The sequence below is a fragment of the Pangasianodon hypophthalmus genome, chromosome 6 (genome assembly GCF_027358585.1).
Source record: "Pangasianodon hypophthalmus isolate fPanHyp1 chromosome 6, fPanHyp1.pri, whole genome shotgun sequence".
Classification (NCBI taxonomy): Eukaryota; Metazoa; Chordata; class Actinopteri; order Siluriformes; family Pangasiidae; genus Pangasianodon; species Pangasianodon hypophthalmus.
In genome coordinates, this window is record NC_069715.1 from 19,815,890 (window position 1) to 19,836,153 (window position 20,264).

Genomic DNA, 20,264 nt, shown 5'->3' on the forward strand with positions numbered 1-20,264 from the left:
GCCATATAAATTAGGCATGTTATTGACATAGCAAGCAAAGCGTGTCAAATTCTTCGTTGGCATGCCAGTTTTGCTGATAGATAGCTTGTTATTGAAGCAGTGAAATGAGCAGTGCAAAGACCGAGCAGATTGGACCAGAATTATCTCTCCAAATTGCCTGTAAACACAATCATCTTCTGTTGGCAACAACAACCAAAAAAACCCCAGAAAATCATGAATTCTGCTAAATGCTGCCATAAGCGATAGTCTGTGCAACAGAATGCTACATACCATGTCAAATAATGTCTTAAATTCTAGTTTTATGCCAGAATTTTCCTTTAAGGAATTGGGCTACTGATCTGAAGGTTGTGAGTTCAAATCCCAGCACCACCAAGCTGCCTCTGTTGGGTCCTTGAGCAAGACACTTAACCCTCAGCTGCTCAGTTGTATCCTGACTCAATCTTAAGTCGGCTCTCCAGTGAGTGGTGAAAACTACTCAACATATCATCGGTGTCCTGCTCCCAACAGTTACAGAAATCCACAATAAACGCTGGCTGTGGAGGGTCAGAGGCATCATCAAGGACCCCTCTCATCCCAGTCATGGACTGTTTACCCTTCTCCCCTCAGGGAGGAGCTATAAGAGTCAGTACTGTCACAGGCTTAGGAATAGCTTCCTTACCTCCACTGTCACCACCAAAAAAAAACCCCCTTGCTCTACATGTACAAGGACTGTTTATTGTTATCGCGCTTTTCTGCAAACTATTACAGTTTACAACTGTTACTGCTATTCATAATCCTGCAGCTAACTTCAATTGTAAATACTTTTATTTAGCTTGTCATATTTACTGCTGTTCGCATTTTTGGTTAGAGGCTAACTGCATTTTGTCTTTGTATGTGTACACTGCACAATGACAAAGTTGAATCTCATCTCAATCTCATCTTATAAAAGCGTAGGCCCAATGAGGTAAATGTAAATGTCTAACCTTAACATCAATAGCCAAAATAAAATTGGTCTTTTTCTTTTTTAATAGAAGTTGAATTAAAAAAAAAATGTCTTAACAGGGATCAGCCAGATGTCCTCACAAGGTCAAAATTGTCATGCTTTCTTATTATCTTGGAGACATTTCGTCCCAGCAAAGTGGTAAATATATTCACATAGAGGCTGCACACACAGAGGCTATTTTCTTTGGCTCTTTGTCACTTTTGAGCAGGGGAGTGGATATGATATTCACAAGAGCATGGAGAAAACCAGTCTCAAGGACAGAATATCACCCCCAAGCCATCTGTACATTTTGCACACCGTCTTGTCTGCATGGCTCATTAACACCTGATTTTTCTCTCTACAGTGACTCAAAACCAGCACTGATCACACTCCGGCAACAAGTAACAGTTAGGAACTCTCTTCTAGTCTAAGGTTAAACTTACAGATTAGCATTTTAAGTTTTAAGTGGAGAAATGGGATTAAATGGAATGCCATATGGAAACAGCCTAATATATGTTAATATAAATTAAAGGAAAAGACACCATATGAACCAGGGCTACAAAAACTACATTCTTTTGTGTTCAGGCTTTCTGGAAACCCAATAGAGAGGTACGGGAGATGACAGAAGCTAGACTCAAAATTGCATACAGAAATTTACGGGAAGCTGTGTGTTAGGGAGCAACCAACTGGGCTATAATTGATTATTATTAATTATAATTGATTGTAAATAGATTATCAACTATGTTTATTATAACTGTGTTTATATGTTTATTATCAAAAAGGACAGAAGACTGGTGTTTAAAAAATACTTCATCTTTTTAAACTGATGTGTAAATAGGCTAGCTAGTAATTCTGATAGATTTAAAATTGTCCTTAGTAGGTCTGTCTGTCATAGGTCACTGATTGATGGTAGGCCTACCCTAGATTCTGAACAAAGTTGGTCACATATCGTTCGAAGCCTACTAAATCAAATCGTTTGGTGTAGTGCGGAAGCCTGAGGTTTATACCCCTATTATATGCAACAAATATAGCCCATAATATTGAAAATTGCAAATATTGCAAAAAAACAAAACAAAACATAGTAATGTATTCACTCTTGTGTGAAACCCTTACAGTAATTCTACTGCAACCAGTTACTATCAGAAGTCACATAATTAGTCAACCTGTGTGCAAATAAAGTGTCATGTGATTGCAATAAAAATACACCTGTCCTGGAAGATCCCAGAAGGAGCTACCAAAACAAGCCATGGACAAAGTTCTGGGTTTGGTTGTTCAAAGAAATTCCAAACTTTGAACATATCACAAAGCAACATTACTATACATATTAAAAAAGGGAAAGAATACGATATTGCCATTACTCTGCCTAGAGGAGGCTGTCCATCATGCCAGTGACTGGGTACCTGTGGCCTCTTGATAGATTCTCTGACTAATGCCCTTCTTACCCGATCACTGACTTTTAGTGGATGGCCTCCTCTAGGCAGAGTCATGGTTGTGCCATATTAATTTAATTTTTATGCCTCTGCCACTAGGTACATTTATCTCAAGAAAATGTGGTTGAATTTTAATATAATTTAATATAATCTTGCTATGATTAGCAAGATCAAATGTCTGAAATAGTTTCAGTAGATTCTTTCCTGTTCGAAATATATTTTAAGGATATTTGAGGCGTATAAATTAGTAACTAGAAGGACTAGACTTGTTGGTGGCAGAGACATCCCCATCGATGCTGTTGGTGTTGAGATCTACTTGTTTTAAAATACTCGTACTACTCTTGGGCATAGGAAATGCATTTATTTAATTCAGTCTGATGAAGCAAGGATAAAATATTGAGGAATAAAAATGAATGACCAGTGGGGGGATATCAGAAGCATGGAAATTCTTTAAAAACTGAGTTAGGAAGCAGTTTATTAGGTGAAAATTAACGGCTATATCCTGCATCAGCTGCCCAGTTGGAGTGCACTGTTATGTAGTCAACTACATATACTGGATCTCACTTTATTTAAAAGGAATGGGTAGTGACTCAGCTGCACTGAACTGTTATGATTACAGTAAAGATTTGTGTGTATAGTTGTGGGATTCCAGGTCATGTAGTTGTTCTGTGGACATTTGTGTCCACTAGGTTTTAATGCAGTAATAATTTTGTTAGAGGTCTGTATCGAGATTAATGAATTTAGATTAGAAACATTCCAGTGCCTCTCTTATGAACTTGATCACAACACGTCCACAGACGCAAAACACAGAGGGCTTTAGCTGTCCCTAAGAATGTTTCACATCGTATCAGCTATTGCACAAGTCTCTGGCCTGTCAAAAAGTCATGTACAATTAAATTTTTTGTAAGTGTAATAAAATGATAAAATATTCATTAAGTTTATTAATGCTAATATTACACGTGCCACAAAATGGGGCTAATTAGTAGCGAATTAACACTTAAAGATTAAAAAAGACATAATGTACAGTTGGTTTGGAATTGTTATTCTTTGTGACCATTCTTGACCTGCCTAATGAATCCTAATTAGTCAGTGTGTGTCCAAACTTTTACACATGCCACAATTACTTCAAAAAGGTGTCAGATATAAAGTAACAGTAACATTTGCAGTAACATTTCTATTTTTTATTTTTTTAAATAGTTTGCTGCAGAGGTTGTATTTACTTTTTTCCACTTCATATATAATCAATAAAATTTATAATTTGGCCAGGGGTGCTGAAACTTTGGCATACAACAGTAAATAATTAATCACCCTCTATTAGAATTCTATCTGTTTCGCTGTGTGTATGCATGTTTGTGTGTTTGTGTTAGTCAGCTAGGACGTCACCTCCCAAAGTGCCTAGTCAGAGGAGGTGATGACTCCTTAGCTTTTACTCATCACAGCTCATTCACTCTGCATCACTGCCGTTGTGCTGTAATGGAGTGATTGATTCCACCATGATTTCTAGCAGAACTGTGTATCAGATTTGAAATTTGCCAGATTAGTGAGAGCACAGAAAGCCATTTAAGCCTGTCTATGTGCATTAGCATAGAGCTGGCCTTTGCTTTAAAGAGCAGGTCCTGTACTTCTTCATGAGCTTTATTTTCACATTTAGCAGGACCAAGGGCAAAATGTCACTGACGGACCACGCTGTATAAATAAAAAGGTACATGCACAGATTCTGACTGAATCTTACTGCTGGCAAAGTGGTTGGATATGAGATAATGTACAGTGGGACAGAAATGCTCATAAACCAATCTGTTATTTTTGAGTTGAGTTTTATGGCTTTTGATATTTTTAAATCTACGTAACACCTATTATAACAGCTACAGTAAAAACATAATACTACACAGCAAAAAGTCCAGTGTCATTCGCACATCTTTGTGTCACAACATGCAAGTATGACATGAAAGTGTCATGCAAACAATGATAATGACTATTACATAGCCTTTCTTGGAATATGGATCCTTGAGGGACTGGAACAGCATCACTATCCCAAGAGCATACTCTTCTCTGATCACTTTAGTGGGAAGGTACCTGAGAGGAGATTATTAAATTAAATTAAATTAGTAATCTAAATTTATGCGATTGCCATTCAGTTATTTGGCACAAATAAAAAGAATATGAAACACACATACCCCTGATTATCAACCTTGGGAGTAACCAGTATGTTAACAATTTGTCTTCTTGTGGCATCTGTTAGCGTTTGTGTTGTTTGGTACTCCTGTAGTACTTCTTCACCTCCAGACTTGCCTCTTATCACAGCTTCAATCAACTAACAAAAAACAAAAACATGAGAATGCAAAACATGGTGATAAACAGATTTTCTAGAGCCTCAGTGTGAAAAAAAGTGTTAAACTCATGAGAATCAAACTTTGTTACAACCTGTTTAGCAGACACTGCATCACGTGTATCCTCAATTCTTTGTCTCTTGCAAGGGACCTCATCTACGATTACAGTTGATGCACTTGAGCTGAAGCTCGAGTCAGACATTTCGGAAGCAGAAGACAAGGAGCAATCAGAAAATTCTAAAGGAATAGAAAAATGTAAATAATTGTATTCTGTAGGGTGTAGAGTGCATAATTATATTTGCCTTTATATCTTATTCTGATTTGAAAAAACTGTTAGCACCATGTTGCCTTGTCCAACGAGGTTGCTGAATATTTCTGCACCAACTTCTGTCCCTGTTGCATCCTTGTATATAACTTCTGCATCAGGTGGCAGGCGAAATCTCTCAGTGACTGGGAAGGATGGTAAGGTAAATGATTATGATATAATGTAATAAATGATGATTGGCTTTTTTTTTTTGTAAGTGTCTGTTTTTGTATATATTATGCTTAACACCCTTAGGCTCACATTGCAGAACTCAAAATGTTTAGCAATTGACCCCATTTATAAACGAGTCTGCTAAAGGCATGTAAAAAAAAAAAAAAAAAAAACAGCCCAGAGACCAGCCCAAGGACCAGCCCGGTACCAAAACCACAAATATTTCCTTAATTAAAAACCGTACCCTATCCTGAGGTCTTATTCTTTCATCTCCTTTCTCTGTAATTTTTCTGTTTGTTTGGTGTCCTGGTGATGGTGTGGATTCTATCAGCGATGAGCCCAGTGGATGTCACAAGTACTTGTGTGTGTGTGTGTGGGTGTGTGTGTGTGGGTGTGTGTGTGTGGGTGTGTGTGTGGGGGTGTGGGTGTGGGTGTGGGTGTGTGTGGGTGTGTGTGGGGGTGGGTGGGTGGGTCGGTCGGTCCCTTTGCGTCTTTATGTCTGTCTATGTCTGGTTTTCTGTGTGTGTCTCTGGGTCTGCGTGTGTCTTTCTCTCCAGGTGTCCCCTACACCCTACTGCTTTAAAAAAAAAAATGTAATATCATGACTATTAAATGTGATGCCATATTTAAAAGTAATGTCATATATTTTTAACACAGCACTATTAAAACAGAATTCTTTCACCAATTTGTAAAATTGGGCTTTCGTCTAGCCACCCTACCCCATAGCCCAGGCATATGAAGAATATAAGAGATTGTTTTCATTTGCATAGAATGACCAGTACTTGCCAGATATTCATGCAGCTCCTGTAGGTCTCTTGGCAGTCTCTTTGATAAGTTTTCTTCCTGTCCATTTGTCAACTTTTGGAGGGACGTCCTGTTCTTTGTAATATCACTGCGGTGCCCCATTTTCTCTGCTTATTGGTGATGGCCTTCGTGGTGTTCCATGGTACATCTGATGTTTTGGTAATTATTTTTTGCCACTCTCCTGATCAATACGTTTTGACAGTGAGATTATGTACATACTTTGTAAGCTCTTTGTGAACCATGGTTGTTCATGCAGTTTGAATACTTTCTGGAGGTATTGTACATGTCTTATGTTAGCTAAGTAAATTTTGACAAAAAAAAGAAGATTAAATAGGCCTACAACAAAGTGTTAAATATAACAACTTATAGTTGTTTGTAATAGTTATGATAATTAGTGATGAAAAATCTGTGATCAAAAACTAGTGATTAAAAAAAAAATCAGTGATTAAAAGCACTGTTTGTTTCCTGCTCTCCTGCGCCAGTCGGCACAGATGTATTCAGACAATATTCAGACAATTTCTACTAGGAACATTAGAAAAGCAATTGTAAAAGAACCATATCAGAGATCTACTGTGTAATGTTTTTTACTGTTTACTGCATTCCCAAAAAAAGTGGAATTGGACTTGTGGAAAATTTTTTTGAATGTCTGCTTTAGCACATACTAGAAGTTGTTTGGAAGAAATAATTCACATACATGCATACACACTTTCAGTAACTGAGATGCTGAATTCAGTGAAGTTTATAAAGGCTAACTCAGTGACTTGCTGATTTTCTGAATGTTCTTTGAAGGCTGTTATTGTGAGCAAGTCATTGTTGGTATTCTGTTACTCATTAATTAGGGACCCTATTGTTTCTGTTTGTATTCTTATTATTAGGGGTCGAGCACTGAAGGTGCTGGAACCCTATTGCTTTTATTCGTGTTCTTCTTCTTCTTCTATGCTGGAAGTCTATGGCAGCCCCTAGAACCATATGGTAAAAAGTTGTGAAATTTGGTGCACTGATTGGCCATAGTGCCAAAAGTCATTTTACCTCAATGCCTGTAGCCTTGTCTAATGCCTATTTCAACAGATCTCATGACATCATTTTCTGCCATATTGGATTTTCTTCCATTTTGGGTTTTTGGGGAAAAAAAGAAATCACCTCCCACAGTTCTTGTTCACCCAGTTTGGCTCAGATGATCTTCAGATAAATCTCGACAAAAGTTATGAGGTTATAAGGTTTTTGTGATATTCAAAAATGTTGGACTGTAACACGCAAACAAATTTGACAGTGAAGCCGCAAAACAAGAAGTGAGGCCATATCTAAACAATGGCTTGATGGATTGACGTGAAACTTGAGAATAATTTTTGGGATAGTTCCCAGAGGGGCCGTAAAAATGTTCATGGCATTTGAGCACTAGGGGGCACTAAAACACGAAAACATATATATTTTTGCTCTTTACTCTGGAACCATTTGGATTAAATGAATAATTATGGTGTCATCTGATTTCTGGCATGATGCTGAGTCATATCATTGCAAAAGTTTTTCTTCTACATTTCTACATTTCTGCCATTATGCAAAACAGGAAGTTTGGCTATATCTCATCAACGCTTTTACACATTGACACCAAACTTGAGTTTTGTCTCCTATAATAAGGAAAAATGTGTTTTTTCCATTACTTTTGAAGTGTTTGGTTTAGCATAATGATTGTTTTCCCTGATTCCTTCCTTCTAAGGTCAGCTAATGTAAACATTTCATAGCCACCTTTGTATTTTATGAACGATTTGGAATTTCTTGCAGACCATTTCAAACTTTTCATGGCCTTCAATGAAAAAATAACATCTACTCAATAAACGAAATCCAGCAGTATGTCATACATTCTTGTAGACCCACAGCAAGATGAAAAAGGCATGTACAGCATACAAAGCCTTTCCTTCTAGAATGTTAAATGAACACACACACACACACACACACACACACACACACACACACACACACACTGAGCTCTAAAACCTGATATTTGAACAGATGGCTTGCCTCATTTGGTTTGTAGAAAAAAACTGTGCATTTTTAACATTAGTATATTTTTACTAATGTAGTGTAGCGACACTGTTATAGGCATACAACATATGAATCATTTGTACCCACACTAAACATTGTTTGAACTGCATTTAAAAAAGAAAATAAGAGTGTACTGAAGTCCAGCCATACCATAATTGTACAGATAAGGTAACAGTAAAACTCCTATATTAATGAAGAATCACTTTACAAGCACTGAAAAGATCTGTCAGTAAACTAATCAAAAAAGCTTTCATAACTCTTAAAATGCTTGACCTAAAATCATGTCTTTGTCATGTGATTTCTTGGAGACTTCCTCTTTGAAGTCATGTATTGCTTTTGAAATCCGCAATGTAATATGGCAGGCCTTGATGGTGAAATAGTCCAAAAAATGTGAGGTCGTATCTCTGCAGTATTTCATTATGTCAACACAAAATTTGAAAGCTATGTTGACGGCCATGTCCTGAGGGAGGACAAAACATTGGTGTCATTTGACCAGAAGGTGGTGCTATGTACTGCTTGACCCCTCAGGAGCTATTTGGAGCTCTATTAAGGGTTTGTGATTGATGTTTTAAAGGCTAATAGGCTTGATCAGTCTTTTTCTCTGTCTAAAGATTAATGATTAGAGACATTTTTTTGTATTAACCCATCCGTGTTATTCTGCTTTCTCCATTTCTCTTGTTCTGCACAGGCATTAGCAGCTAACCCAGGGACCGGCCTTGCTGTGGCGGAGCCACAGGTGGCCATGTATTGTGGGAAACTCAACATGCACGTCAACATACAGACAGGTCACTGGGAGCCGGACCCTTCTGGAACAAAGAGCTGCATTAAAGTCAAGGAGGGTGTCCTGGAATACTGTCAGGAGGTGAGAGTGTTATAAGGTCTTAATGCTCTGTAGGAATACTACTATAGCATGGAGTGCTGGTAAAACCCTGCAGCTATACACTTGTGTAGATTGTGTAGTTTGGGTGTAGATTCTGCTGCTTTTGTCATGAACTGCTCTCAGTACTTTTCTAAATGTATTGCTAGTTATAATTATTCCTTGTTAAGCATACAGACTCTCTAGAGCTGTCACACCAGTTTTGTACACTTTTTATTTTTACCTGTCCATTACAAATATGAGGCAAGGATACAGTTGGTCACAATACAGAGGCATTTTCTTTCTTTCTTTCTTTTCTCTCTCTCTCTCCCTCTCTATATCTCTCTCTCTACATTGTATAATTTGGTATCATTTATGACAGCAGAGAGCAGTAATCTGTAGTGCCCTATCATACCATAGTCCCATTGAATTCTCAGATCTTATTAGTCAGAAAGTGTGGATTAAAGGACAGCATGGCTCTAACAGTAAATCGGGGTGTAACATGAACGATAGGTTTATATTAATGTTTGTTATATTAATTATATCATTTATATTAATGCACTTTGTAACATTCACACTGCTTTGTTAATTTTCCTGGCACGGGACAGTCTTCAGGACAGAGGAGATTATGCTTTATGTTTTCTCAGTAAAATTTTTTTGTGTCACTTACTTCAAGAGTGAGAGAAGAGGAGATGCTAGTGAGGGATCGACTGTTTATTTGCTATAATGTAGGTAATAACAGGAAACAACTTGCTTCGCAGATGTTCCACAACATTAAATGTAACTAGAAACGTAATTGTTAAAAAAAACGTAATTGTTGGCAAGTTGTTTTGGTATAAGTGAAATAACACACACCACATTGTACTGTTATACAAAATCAATACACTTAAGGGTGGTAACAGTAGCTCTGCTGTGTGTATCACACCATCCTGGTGTGTATTATTTTTGTATAACAGCACAGTCCGTCGTGTGTAATTCCTTGTTTGGTGTACACTTCTGTACTGCTTTTTATTGAGAGTCGTTTTGTGGTGTTTCACAAGAGGCAATATTATGTGCTATTTCTTCTCTAACCAGGATATGTCTAGATATTGTTGGGCATGCCTCATTGACTGCTGCTGATATTAAAATGTTTCTCTTACTTTTCCGATAGATGTACCCTAAACTGCAAATCACAAATGTTCTGGAAGCCAACCAACCAGTCAAGATTGAAAACTGGTGCAGGAAAGGAAAGAAACAGTGCAAGCCTCAAGCCCACACTGTGGTCCCATACAAATGCTTGGGTGAGCCATAACTATATAAATATATAATATTATATATTTCTTAGCGAAGAAGTTAAATTAAGTTACAGTGCAGACTCTCTTTGAAGCTACACATCTAAAAACTGTAAATGACAGTTCAAACAGGGTAAGCAATGTCAGTCCAGTAGTGTTTGGAGATGTTTATACAATAAACCTTCATTTTCAAAATTCAAACTTAACAGACCATTAAGACTCTTGTTTCATGCTGTGGTTATATTGAAATCAGCTAAACCCTGATTTATGGTCAGTGATATAGTTTATCTGAGCTCCATGATGACAAAAGGATACAAAGCCTTTAGGGTGTGAAAAACCCTATTGTTTTCATTAGGATTTTTAGAGGCCAAACACCTTTCTTCTTCTTCCTTCTTCTGGTTGATGAAAACATGACAAAATGATCACATTATCCATTAGTAAAACAAAAATATGAGGCCTTTACTCATGTTCTTATGTTACATGAAAGGCCATGGTTGTGAATAACTGCACAAAGATGAAACCTTTATCTAAGTTAGCCCAGCTTTTTAAACCATTTTTACATTCTAGATAAATGTCTGATGAAAATTTTGACCTTTACTGAGGTCAGTTCACATTCTGTATCTGCATCAAAATGTACGCACATAGCATCACCAATCCCATCTCACAGTTATTTTAAATTGATATAAAACCTGTAACATCAACTGTGTTCTTCTACATGATCATTTTTGTCATTTTTTCCTGTACAGAAGACAGACACCGATTTTGATTATAAAGTAATTGGATGTAAATGTTACATGCATGAATGTTTGACCAGGTCATCTTGTAGATTTCAGTAGGGGCAGGGTTAAATTCAAATAACTGTTTCTCTGGCTGTAAGTCCTATGAAGCTAAAATTTGTTGTACTGCATTGTTGTGCTAATCTGTGAGTGGATTTCTAATGTTGACTAGGCTACTTTAAAAAAAAAAGAAAAACAAAAAAACAACAACAACATGGGGCCATTATCCAATTACATTGCAGCACACACTTCACAGTTTTAACATTAAGTCCCTGTCACCAGATTTTAATAGTATGTTCATTTATGTTTGCTTTAGTGTTCTGTGCAGCTTGGCGAGAACTAACTTCCTGTGGTGCGATCTGCACGTGGTGCTTGTGCCTTGCGGCTATATTTATTATTGTTATTATTATTCTGATTCTTCGCTAAAACGTGATGGGCAGCCCAAACTGCAAACCATAGAAACAACAAACTTTGTCACATGGTGCCGAATTCCCTCTGCTACACAGGGAAGTGAAAGGACCAGCATCCTGCCCACTAATTTTAACCATGATGGATTTTTTTTGCTAATTTGCATAATATGCAAAACATACCTTTGCGTACTAGTCCTAGGACTTTTGACTGATCTTCGCAAACCAGGTGTCAAACTAATCAGAAGAGTGTGAAACTCAATAGGTATCAAAAACTTTGACATTTGTAAACAATATGGCCACCACCTCAATCAATTCTAACGAGGTAGCGCATAATTTACTCAAAGAGCTATAACTCATGAATGCTTGTGTGCCTACAGACGAAACTTGAAAGGTATATAAAGGACAAGCTTCTTAGGTTAGGGTTAGGGTGCAAAGTTAGGGGTGTGGTCGTGCATAGTGGGCATAGCTAAGGTCAGATAACTGTTTCTCAGGAACTGTAAGTCAGGTCGAGCTGAAATTTGGTATGGTGCATCAGTGTGATGATCTGTATGTGGATTTTTGATAATGACATGGCTGCTTTCATCCAGTCAACTTTGAACAGGCATTTTAAACAACTAGCCTTGAGCTGTCATCACAAAACTTGATAAGTATGTCCATGTTTTGTCTCTTTATGGTTCTATGTATCTTGACAAGAACTGGCCACTGGGGCATTATTTGCGAGGAGTGCTTGGACCCTCTGAGGAGAGCTATATTTATTATTATTAGGGCGCCAAGCACCAAAGGTGCATAGGCACCCTATTGTTATTCTACCTTTTCTTCTTCTTCTTCTGGATAGGGTGTCTGGCAGCCCATAGAACCATCTGGTAAAATGTTGTGAAATTTGGCACACTGATTGGGGAGCGTCTAAGGAAAATTCTGACCAAATTTGTTTGGTCTAAGAAACAAATCTGACCAACGCTCCAGCACCACCAAATTTTGGCCTAATTTGGAAGTACATTTATGGTCATAAGGTTTGAACCGTGTGTACAAAATTTAAAAGCCATCCCTGGATTCACAGGGATGACACGAGTTCAACTCACCCTATGCCGTCAATTTCTGCCTAATTAGATTTTCCGCCATCTTGGATTTTGTCAAAAAAAAATTTTTGCTACTCCTGCTACAAATTTTGAAAGAATTTTGAATATTCCGAATGCTTTGTCTATAACGTGCCAACAAATCTGATGTCAAAGCCACCAAACAGGATGTGAGGCTGTATCTCAGCAACGACCTGGCGCACTGACAAATCTTGGTAGGCAGCTTCAGGACCATCCCAAATTCAATCTTAGTTCAGAGCAGTAGTAACAGACAACTCCAGAGGTCACAGCAGTAGTGGTAGCTGCAGCAGCAATACCGCCCTGCTGCCGATTTGTTTGTCTAGACCTTTCATCCTACAGTCAGAGAATTCCACCACTGTCCATGGTGAAAACATACATATCATGAGTGAAACTACAAATCATTCTTGAATCCCTTTGCCTAAAGTTATGGCTCTGCTTTCCTGTGATTGCTTAGACAGCAACTGTAGCGTGTCTGTGAATGTGTGCCTCACCAGTTCTGGGTGCTTGGACCCCGTGTGGCATGTGTGGCTGCTAGTGGAACTGGTTCTTGTGTATTTATTGATGATGTGCCTGCAGCAGGATGAGTTTTGTAGCATATAGGGCTGTATTACCTGCTCAGATTTAACCACATGCTTCAATACACATGATCTAATACACATGATCTATTAGCGTGTGTATTTAAACCCTGTCTCAAGTCCATGTCTTTGCTAAGTCTTTGTCTTCCTTTGTGTTGCAAACCCTGTGCCTTTTGTTACTGTTTAGATTACCTGGTCTCCTGAATTTTCTGCCTGCCTCTCTGTTAATGATTTTTGGATTTTCCCTTTGGATTTATTTGCCTGATTGCCTGAACCTCTGCCTGCCTCTGTGTTAACGATTTTTGGATTTGCTGTTTGGATTTGTTTGTCTGATCTCCTGAACCTCTGCCTGCCTCTGTGTTATGATTTTTTGGATTTTCCCTTGGATTTGTTTGCCTTCATGCTTGAACTTATTTTTTGGTGCTTTTTGTGTTGGCCTTTAGAACCTTTTAATAAATCTTATGGACACTACCTGTTTTGCTCTGCACTTGAGTCTGTATTCTCCAATAGTCTACTGGAGATCCGGGTTCAATCCCCACATCGTGACAAAGGGGACAACTCAGGTGCTCATTTTAAACCCTGTATGCACAAGCAAAATCATTCCCCACACTCAGGAGCTGCTTCTTTTCTCAGCTATTGCTTCTGCTTGCAGAATTTTTTTTTTGCGCTAGCAGTGATCGGGCCCAACAGGCTTGACTGTAACCTTAAATATCATTGGCTAACTCATTTTCACGGAAATCAGTTCTGATTGGCTGCCTGCCACGCTGATGAACCATTAGCGAAGTTACCTGTTCTTTAAGAAAGACATGGATTCATGGACACTCTACATAAGAGTACTTTTTATTTGTTGATAGTTTTTGAATGATACGCTCACATAAAAATGCCAGAATGCAGGTGATCACCAGGACAAAGACCCCAGCATTTGGGGGACAGAAATGTAATTGTTTCGCCATAATGATCATTGCTATGTATCAAGGAAAAAGGCCTTTAATCTGAAGAACACCATCTCATCAGTTAGGCATGCAGGTGGTAGCATCATTTTGTGGTGGTGTTTTGCTGGAAAAGGGACTGGTGCACTTCAGGAAATAAATGGAAGGAAGATTATGCAGTAATACTTGAGTAAAACCTCAAGATATCAGCCAGAAAATTAAAAATGGGTCACAACTGTGTCTTTCAGCAGGACAGTGATCCTAAGCATCCCTCTAAAGTGAAAGTACTGGAGTGGCCATCACAAAGCACTGACCTGAATCTCATAGAAAATTTATGGAATGAACTGCAAAAGCATGTCTGAGCAAACCAAACCTACACCAGTTCTGTTGTGGAATGGGCAGAAATTCCAGCAACGTTTTGTGAGAAGGTTTTGGAAGGCTACCTCAAGTGTCTGATTCATGTTAAGTAATTTAAAGGCAATGTAAGCAAATACTAATACAGTGTATATAAACATTTGACCCACTGAAAATCTGATATATATTTATTTTGAAATGTCTTCTTATGGAAATAATGTAGATGCTCTAACTGAGTTAACACATGTATGGTAACATGAAATGTGTGGAGTTGTGAAAAATTGAGCTTTTAGACTAGGTGTATATAAACTTTTTGCCTCAACTTTATAACCCCTCACTGATTTTCATTGCACTATGAAATAAATATGCCCCCTGCTTGCAGTTGCTTTATTTTACTACATTAAGTAGTTATAAGCCACACTTGCAATTTCATTCACATGCTGGAAATACCATACCCTACACCTCTTCTCTTTTCTACCCTGCATGTCCCTCACCCTCATGCTGAATGATTGAGTTGTGGTGCTTTAAGGGCTGAAAAAGCCATTAGCGCTAGCAATGGACTGTGAAATGGGCTGACAGTTGGGGGCTTCACAAAATGTCTATTTTGTTCTATGTGTGAAGAGATGACACTGCATCAGTTAGCTTTTAGCATGTGATTGACAAGTGATGCTCATGGCGCACATACACATCCACTCTTTAAATGATGAATCTTAGGGTGCTTACTGTGTATGTTACCACATGGACACCCTAGAGATGGCTGTGGGTGTTCTTCCTTGGATAGCCTAAAGACTGCAATTGCTAAGAACACTTTACATTCAGGTCTCCATAACTGAAAATTTCATACCTTCAGTTTGATTAAATTTAAAACTCTAATGATGCTTATACTCAGGATCCTGTTAAGAGTTAGCATTTTTTTTTTTTACTCTTGTCAGTTGTTCCGATTAATTAATTATATATCTGGATTTCTGTAAAAATCCTTTGTGACAATGTCCATTGTTAAAAGCACTCTATAAATAAAATTGAATTGCTTCCACATATGCAGTGTTTAGTCTGTTGAATCAGATTGGGGGGGGGGTTCTCTTTAGTGCGGGTGAAAACACAGCAATCAGCTGTCTGAGACCAGCTGAGCCATGTAGTCTCAGTACAGTTCCAATCATTCTCTAGCACAGTTTGATTGCAGTGAGAAAGCAATTCAAGTGATTTTAGGAAGTGAGCCCATGTTTTGAGTTGCAGGTGAATTTAATTGTAGATGTGAGCCGCTACATTGAGGTGCCACACGCAGATTGAGCAGAAGGACAGAGCTAAGTGCTGTGGAAATGTGTGTTCTGGAGATTAGGCCTGATGAACAAAAAGTGAAAATAAATGGTGGATACGATACATGAAATGTTTTAACTAATAATTTATGTAATTATCCAGTAATATACTGAGCACAGCTCTGTGTTTGCTGGGCTCAGGTGATTTTTATGATTTCTATGCTTTCTTGGCAAAGGCTTGTTTATTTTTTCCAGGTTTCACACATGAGTTTTCAGCAATACACACCCCTTATCCAACCTTTTTTCCCCCCTGCTTTTTGGTTCGTTAAATTACGTGCCATTAAAAAAAACCAAAAAAAACAACAAAAAAAAACAAACAAAAAACAAATAGCAGATGAACCAAAAGTATCAATTTCGCTCTGATTCAGACTTAGCAAACAGTCGGATAGGTGTGAAAGCATCCATAGTTGTGAAACTATAGCTATATACTATAAATTTTTATATACTGTAAAATGTGTTATTTTTGATGTATTTATAAGTGGTAAATAATTCCCTGTCCATAACCCTAGTCTCTAGTCTTTCCTCTTTGCCTTTATGATGAAAAGAATAATTTAAATCAGTGTTTTGTGATCATTATTTTGCTGTTCCCAGGTTCCCGAAAATAATTTGTGGAGGTGTAACGTAAATGTGATAGGACTTACTAACGTGGGAATGGGCAGAGTTAAACATTGTACTGCAAGCTGCCACTAGAGGGCCTCAGAGACATTTTGGCTTCAATTTTGTATGCTGGTTATGGTGTCTTCCCATACACAGTACGCAGTCTTTGGTTTCGAATGATTTTGAATGAGTTATTTGGCTGAATCTGAGCAGATAATATAGTCCTATACACTTCAGAATTCATCCTGCTGCTTTTTCAGCAGTCACATCAATAAATAAATACACGGGAACCGGTTCCATTGTCAGCCATATGTGCCCATCCCAGAAGATGAGGTGATATGCTTGTGATCATGAGTAGTTCCTTTCCTTCTCCATACTCTTCTCTTCCCATCATTCAGGTACAAGCCGATCTTTGCCCATACATCCATAGGATGTTGTTCCAAGACTGTGCGGGTTCTAATCTGGTCTTTCTGTTTTTGGGACTTACCATTGGTTTAGGTCTTGTTGTAAACTCTCTGTATTTAGTTTGGTGAAGACTTCTCTTGATTGTTGACACCTCCTCGAGGGTGTTCTTTATCTGGGTAAGGGAAAAGGGGTATTTCTTCACCAGGGAAAGAATTCAGCTGTCATCCATCACACTTGCCTCTTTTTTTGTAGGTAATCCCTAACAGCCTTCAATTTTTTTGTCTGAAAATTGGTGTTATTACATGATCTATTACATAATATATTGCTTTTTTTTACTGACATACAAATATTTTTCTGTAACATTAGTTTTCCAACAAAAACAAATTAATGTTTGAAAATTTAAAAGATGTTTTTAAACTGACCCAATAATGATGCTTTTAATTAAGCTTTTAATTAATTTAATTTAAAAAATTAAATAAAATTGTAATTCAAGTTAAAATAGTAATTCACTTTTCTGTTTCAAGTTTTGTTCAATAATTATGAGACATTTATTTAGCTATTAATTGTATAAACCTCTGGGTTAAATCACACTGGTGGTGTGTAAGCCAGTTCCATTTACTGCAGCATCATCTTTTATTGCTGTACAACACTTTATTAGAGCCAGCATTAAGTGACCGATCTGGTATGTATTGTTAGTACTTATCACTCACGAATTGCCGTACATTTTTTTTAAAGTAATAAATCTCATGGAATTACTTGGATATTAATATTCAAGGCTTTAGTTATTAGTAAAGTAACTAATGATAATTAAATTATTATTTATTCATTTTACTAATATCAATTGCCTTAAGTATTATACCTTAACTATTATCGAAGAATAAAAACAGTAATATGAAGTTATCTGAAGGTTTGGAGCTCTTCCTTAGTAGCTTGGCTTTTGTGTAACAGTAAACATGCAATTGGTTCAATAGAATAACATTTATTGAACACAAATCTGCAAACACAAATTAGAAGAAAATAGAAATGGTAGTGGATGTTTTGAATTAATCGATATTTAGATCTGTGTGTGGGTGTTGGATGTGAGTGTGTGTGTTGCGTGCGAACAAAGAGCCTGCTCATGCTTGGCTTGAGAACAAATGGAGTTGATTTTGCTTGTGCGCATCGTGGGAAGTCGCGTTGGCTGGCTCACATGGTCCAAGGCACGCTGGGCTGAAGTGGCAAAGATATTGACATCTTGATTCTCCGACATGATTTGCAATCTGAGGAATGATGCATCTCGATGGGATTCTTGTGAATCCATTCATCCCTGGGAAACAAAAAAGTTGAGATCTCATTTTGAAGGGCACAGAAGGGTCTGGTTGCTTCACGTGTTACTCTCAACTGCTTAGGCAGCAGTTGGGTTCAACTTGCAAGTGAAAATAGAGTAATAACAAAGGAAAGATGAACACGTTTTGGTTGAGTGGACTCTAGTCTTGCTGCATATGAGGCCCAAGTGCACACAAAGACTGTTGGCTTTTCCACCAAGTTGTTTTTGCAGAGGACATGAAGCATAGAGTCCCTGGAAGACTGTAAGCATCTAGACAGTTTATCACAGACTGTGAGCATCTGGGCAGTTCCTGTTAGACTGTTAGCATGTGGGCAGTTACATTAACACTAAGCACTTGCAGCATTACTGCTACCAATCAGTATTATTAATACAGCAAAAAAAACCCCAAAAAAAACACACACATCATTAAATGTTGATTTTCTAAAAAGGTTAAATGAAGAACGTATAGGAAAGATGGAGACGTTTAATTGTTAGTGAGTGCAGCTGTGACCCTTGGTGAGGAGACAACGAGAAGGCCTAGGTTCTCAGGAATATGGGTGATTGATTTTGGAATGTTGTGCTTGAATTTACCTGAAGAGCATAAAGCAAACACTTACAGTCATGAGCCAGCCAGTGAGGATAAGTGGAGGAGCAGCAGTGTTGACTGGGTTCAAAGTGTCAGATGACTTCCTAACTAGGGAATTCATGAGTGTTGCTTGAAGTCCAAATTTGTCTAAACTAAGTTGGACAGTTTGAATCCCTTCCAGCAGAAGTTGCTGTTGGACTCTCCTGTTGTCCAGGTTTGGACAGTGGCCTCTAAAGGCATCTGTTAACTCAAGCTCTGTCTTATACTGTTCAGGCCTAAAGTGCTACAAAACAACATCATCCAAGTGAGCTGTGACACCTGGTTGAACCCTAAGAAAGACAGTCTGATTTGGGAACTTCATCCTAGTGGCTGTGTCATGGTGGTCATATGTTAATGTGATCTGTTGCCTAGGTGTGTTAAACCGTTTATGACCTCTTTCCACCCTGGTCTCTGTAACATCATCCCTAATAGACAGGCAAGCCTTACACTTCTCATATGTGGCCCCTGCTCTCAGGCCACACAGGCACTCGGCCGTATACCTAATGAATGGGTTGCTTGGGCAGATCCAGTGAAACCCCCCACCCCCCACAGTGGGGCTCTGTTTAAGGGCTGTGATGGATGGAACTGACAACAGACCAAGCAACTCTTCACATTAATCAACATCTTGGGCTATGAAAGGCCAGAAGGCTACGTCTCTGAGAGTTTTACATGTGGATTTTGCACTTTGATGACCACCACATGGCTCATCATGGGCATGCTGGATCATCAGCCCTCTTTGGTCGGTTGGAATGACCCACTATGGTGGCTCATCAGGGGCATAGACCAGCAGTCCTTTAATGAGCTTTAGGTGACGTCTGAGATACAAGTACCATACAAGTACTGTACAGGTTGCTCAGGTCACTAGATTCTTGCAGTGCCTCAGGAGAGATGGGGTGCTTTTCAGGGTCAGTCACCAGCTGGTAGATGGCCTGAGTTACAGGATCACACTTCTGCATGGCAACCAAGTCATCAGCACATGGTTTCCTCACCATATACCATATAGATGTTTATCCTTAGAGTGGTCAAGTGTTTCAATGGCCTGGGTAAGATTAACTGTGTTTACTGTGCAGGGGTCTGTTTTGGGAGCCATTGCCTGAGGAATTTCCATGGAGTACTTCCTAGTGATCCAGCTTTGGTGAGGCATTCAGCCTAATCGTTGCCATTTTTGTCTGGCCTTGGGGTCTGTGAGTGACCTTTGACCCTCCTCCAATAGATTCTCATATCTTAGTCACTTTACATGCTTGTCACAAGCCAAGAAGAGCTCTGAATTCTTAACATCCCATCTTCTGGCATTCTTCATGCCATTCTCCTTCAACAATGGGAGGTGGAATACAAAGCTCTATCGAGCACAGCTGGAGTCAGAGCAGATGACTAACTCTTTAATGCTGGGTCGAGCAGTCTGTTGTAAAACAACAAGCACAAAGACAACTTCCGCATATTGGCTAGTCTTTGGACCGAGTTTACACCGTTCTGGTTCCAAGACAGATCTACTTTGTCACTCTGTGTCCACTCTAGCTTGTGACAGGCCCTTATGTTGGAAGGAGCACAGATTACCAGGAGGTCATGGCAGACATTGTCACTGTATTAAATTATGGTTTGAAGGCAAGGATCGGGCAGTAATGGCCTGTTTCACATGGCTCATTTTCATAGTCACAGTGTTTACACTCTGCTAGTCCTTACACTCAGGGCATTCTCTGGTACTGAGCATATTTCACT

The 20,264-nt window shown here is 38.5% G+C and overlaps 1 protein-coding gene across 5 annotated transcripts in view; it reads left to right on the plus strand.

Annotated features, from left to right (window-relative positions):
- The window catches only part of aplp2 (amyloid beta (A4) precursor-like protein 2), a 91,819-nt gene that overhangs the window by 12,080 nt on the left and 59,475 nt on the right, over positions 1–20,264 (plus strand). For all 5 annotated transcript variants that reach the window (XM_026914426.3, XM_026914428.3, XM_026914430.3 and 2 more), the window contains exons 2-3: positions 8,726–8,899; positions 10,044–10,173. In XM_026914426.3, the coding sequence (XP_026770227.3) occupies positions 8,726–8,899; positions 10,044–10,173 (304 nt within the window). The remainder of the gene's footprint in view (positions 1–8,725; positions 8,900–10,043; positions 10,174–20,264) is intronic.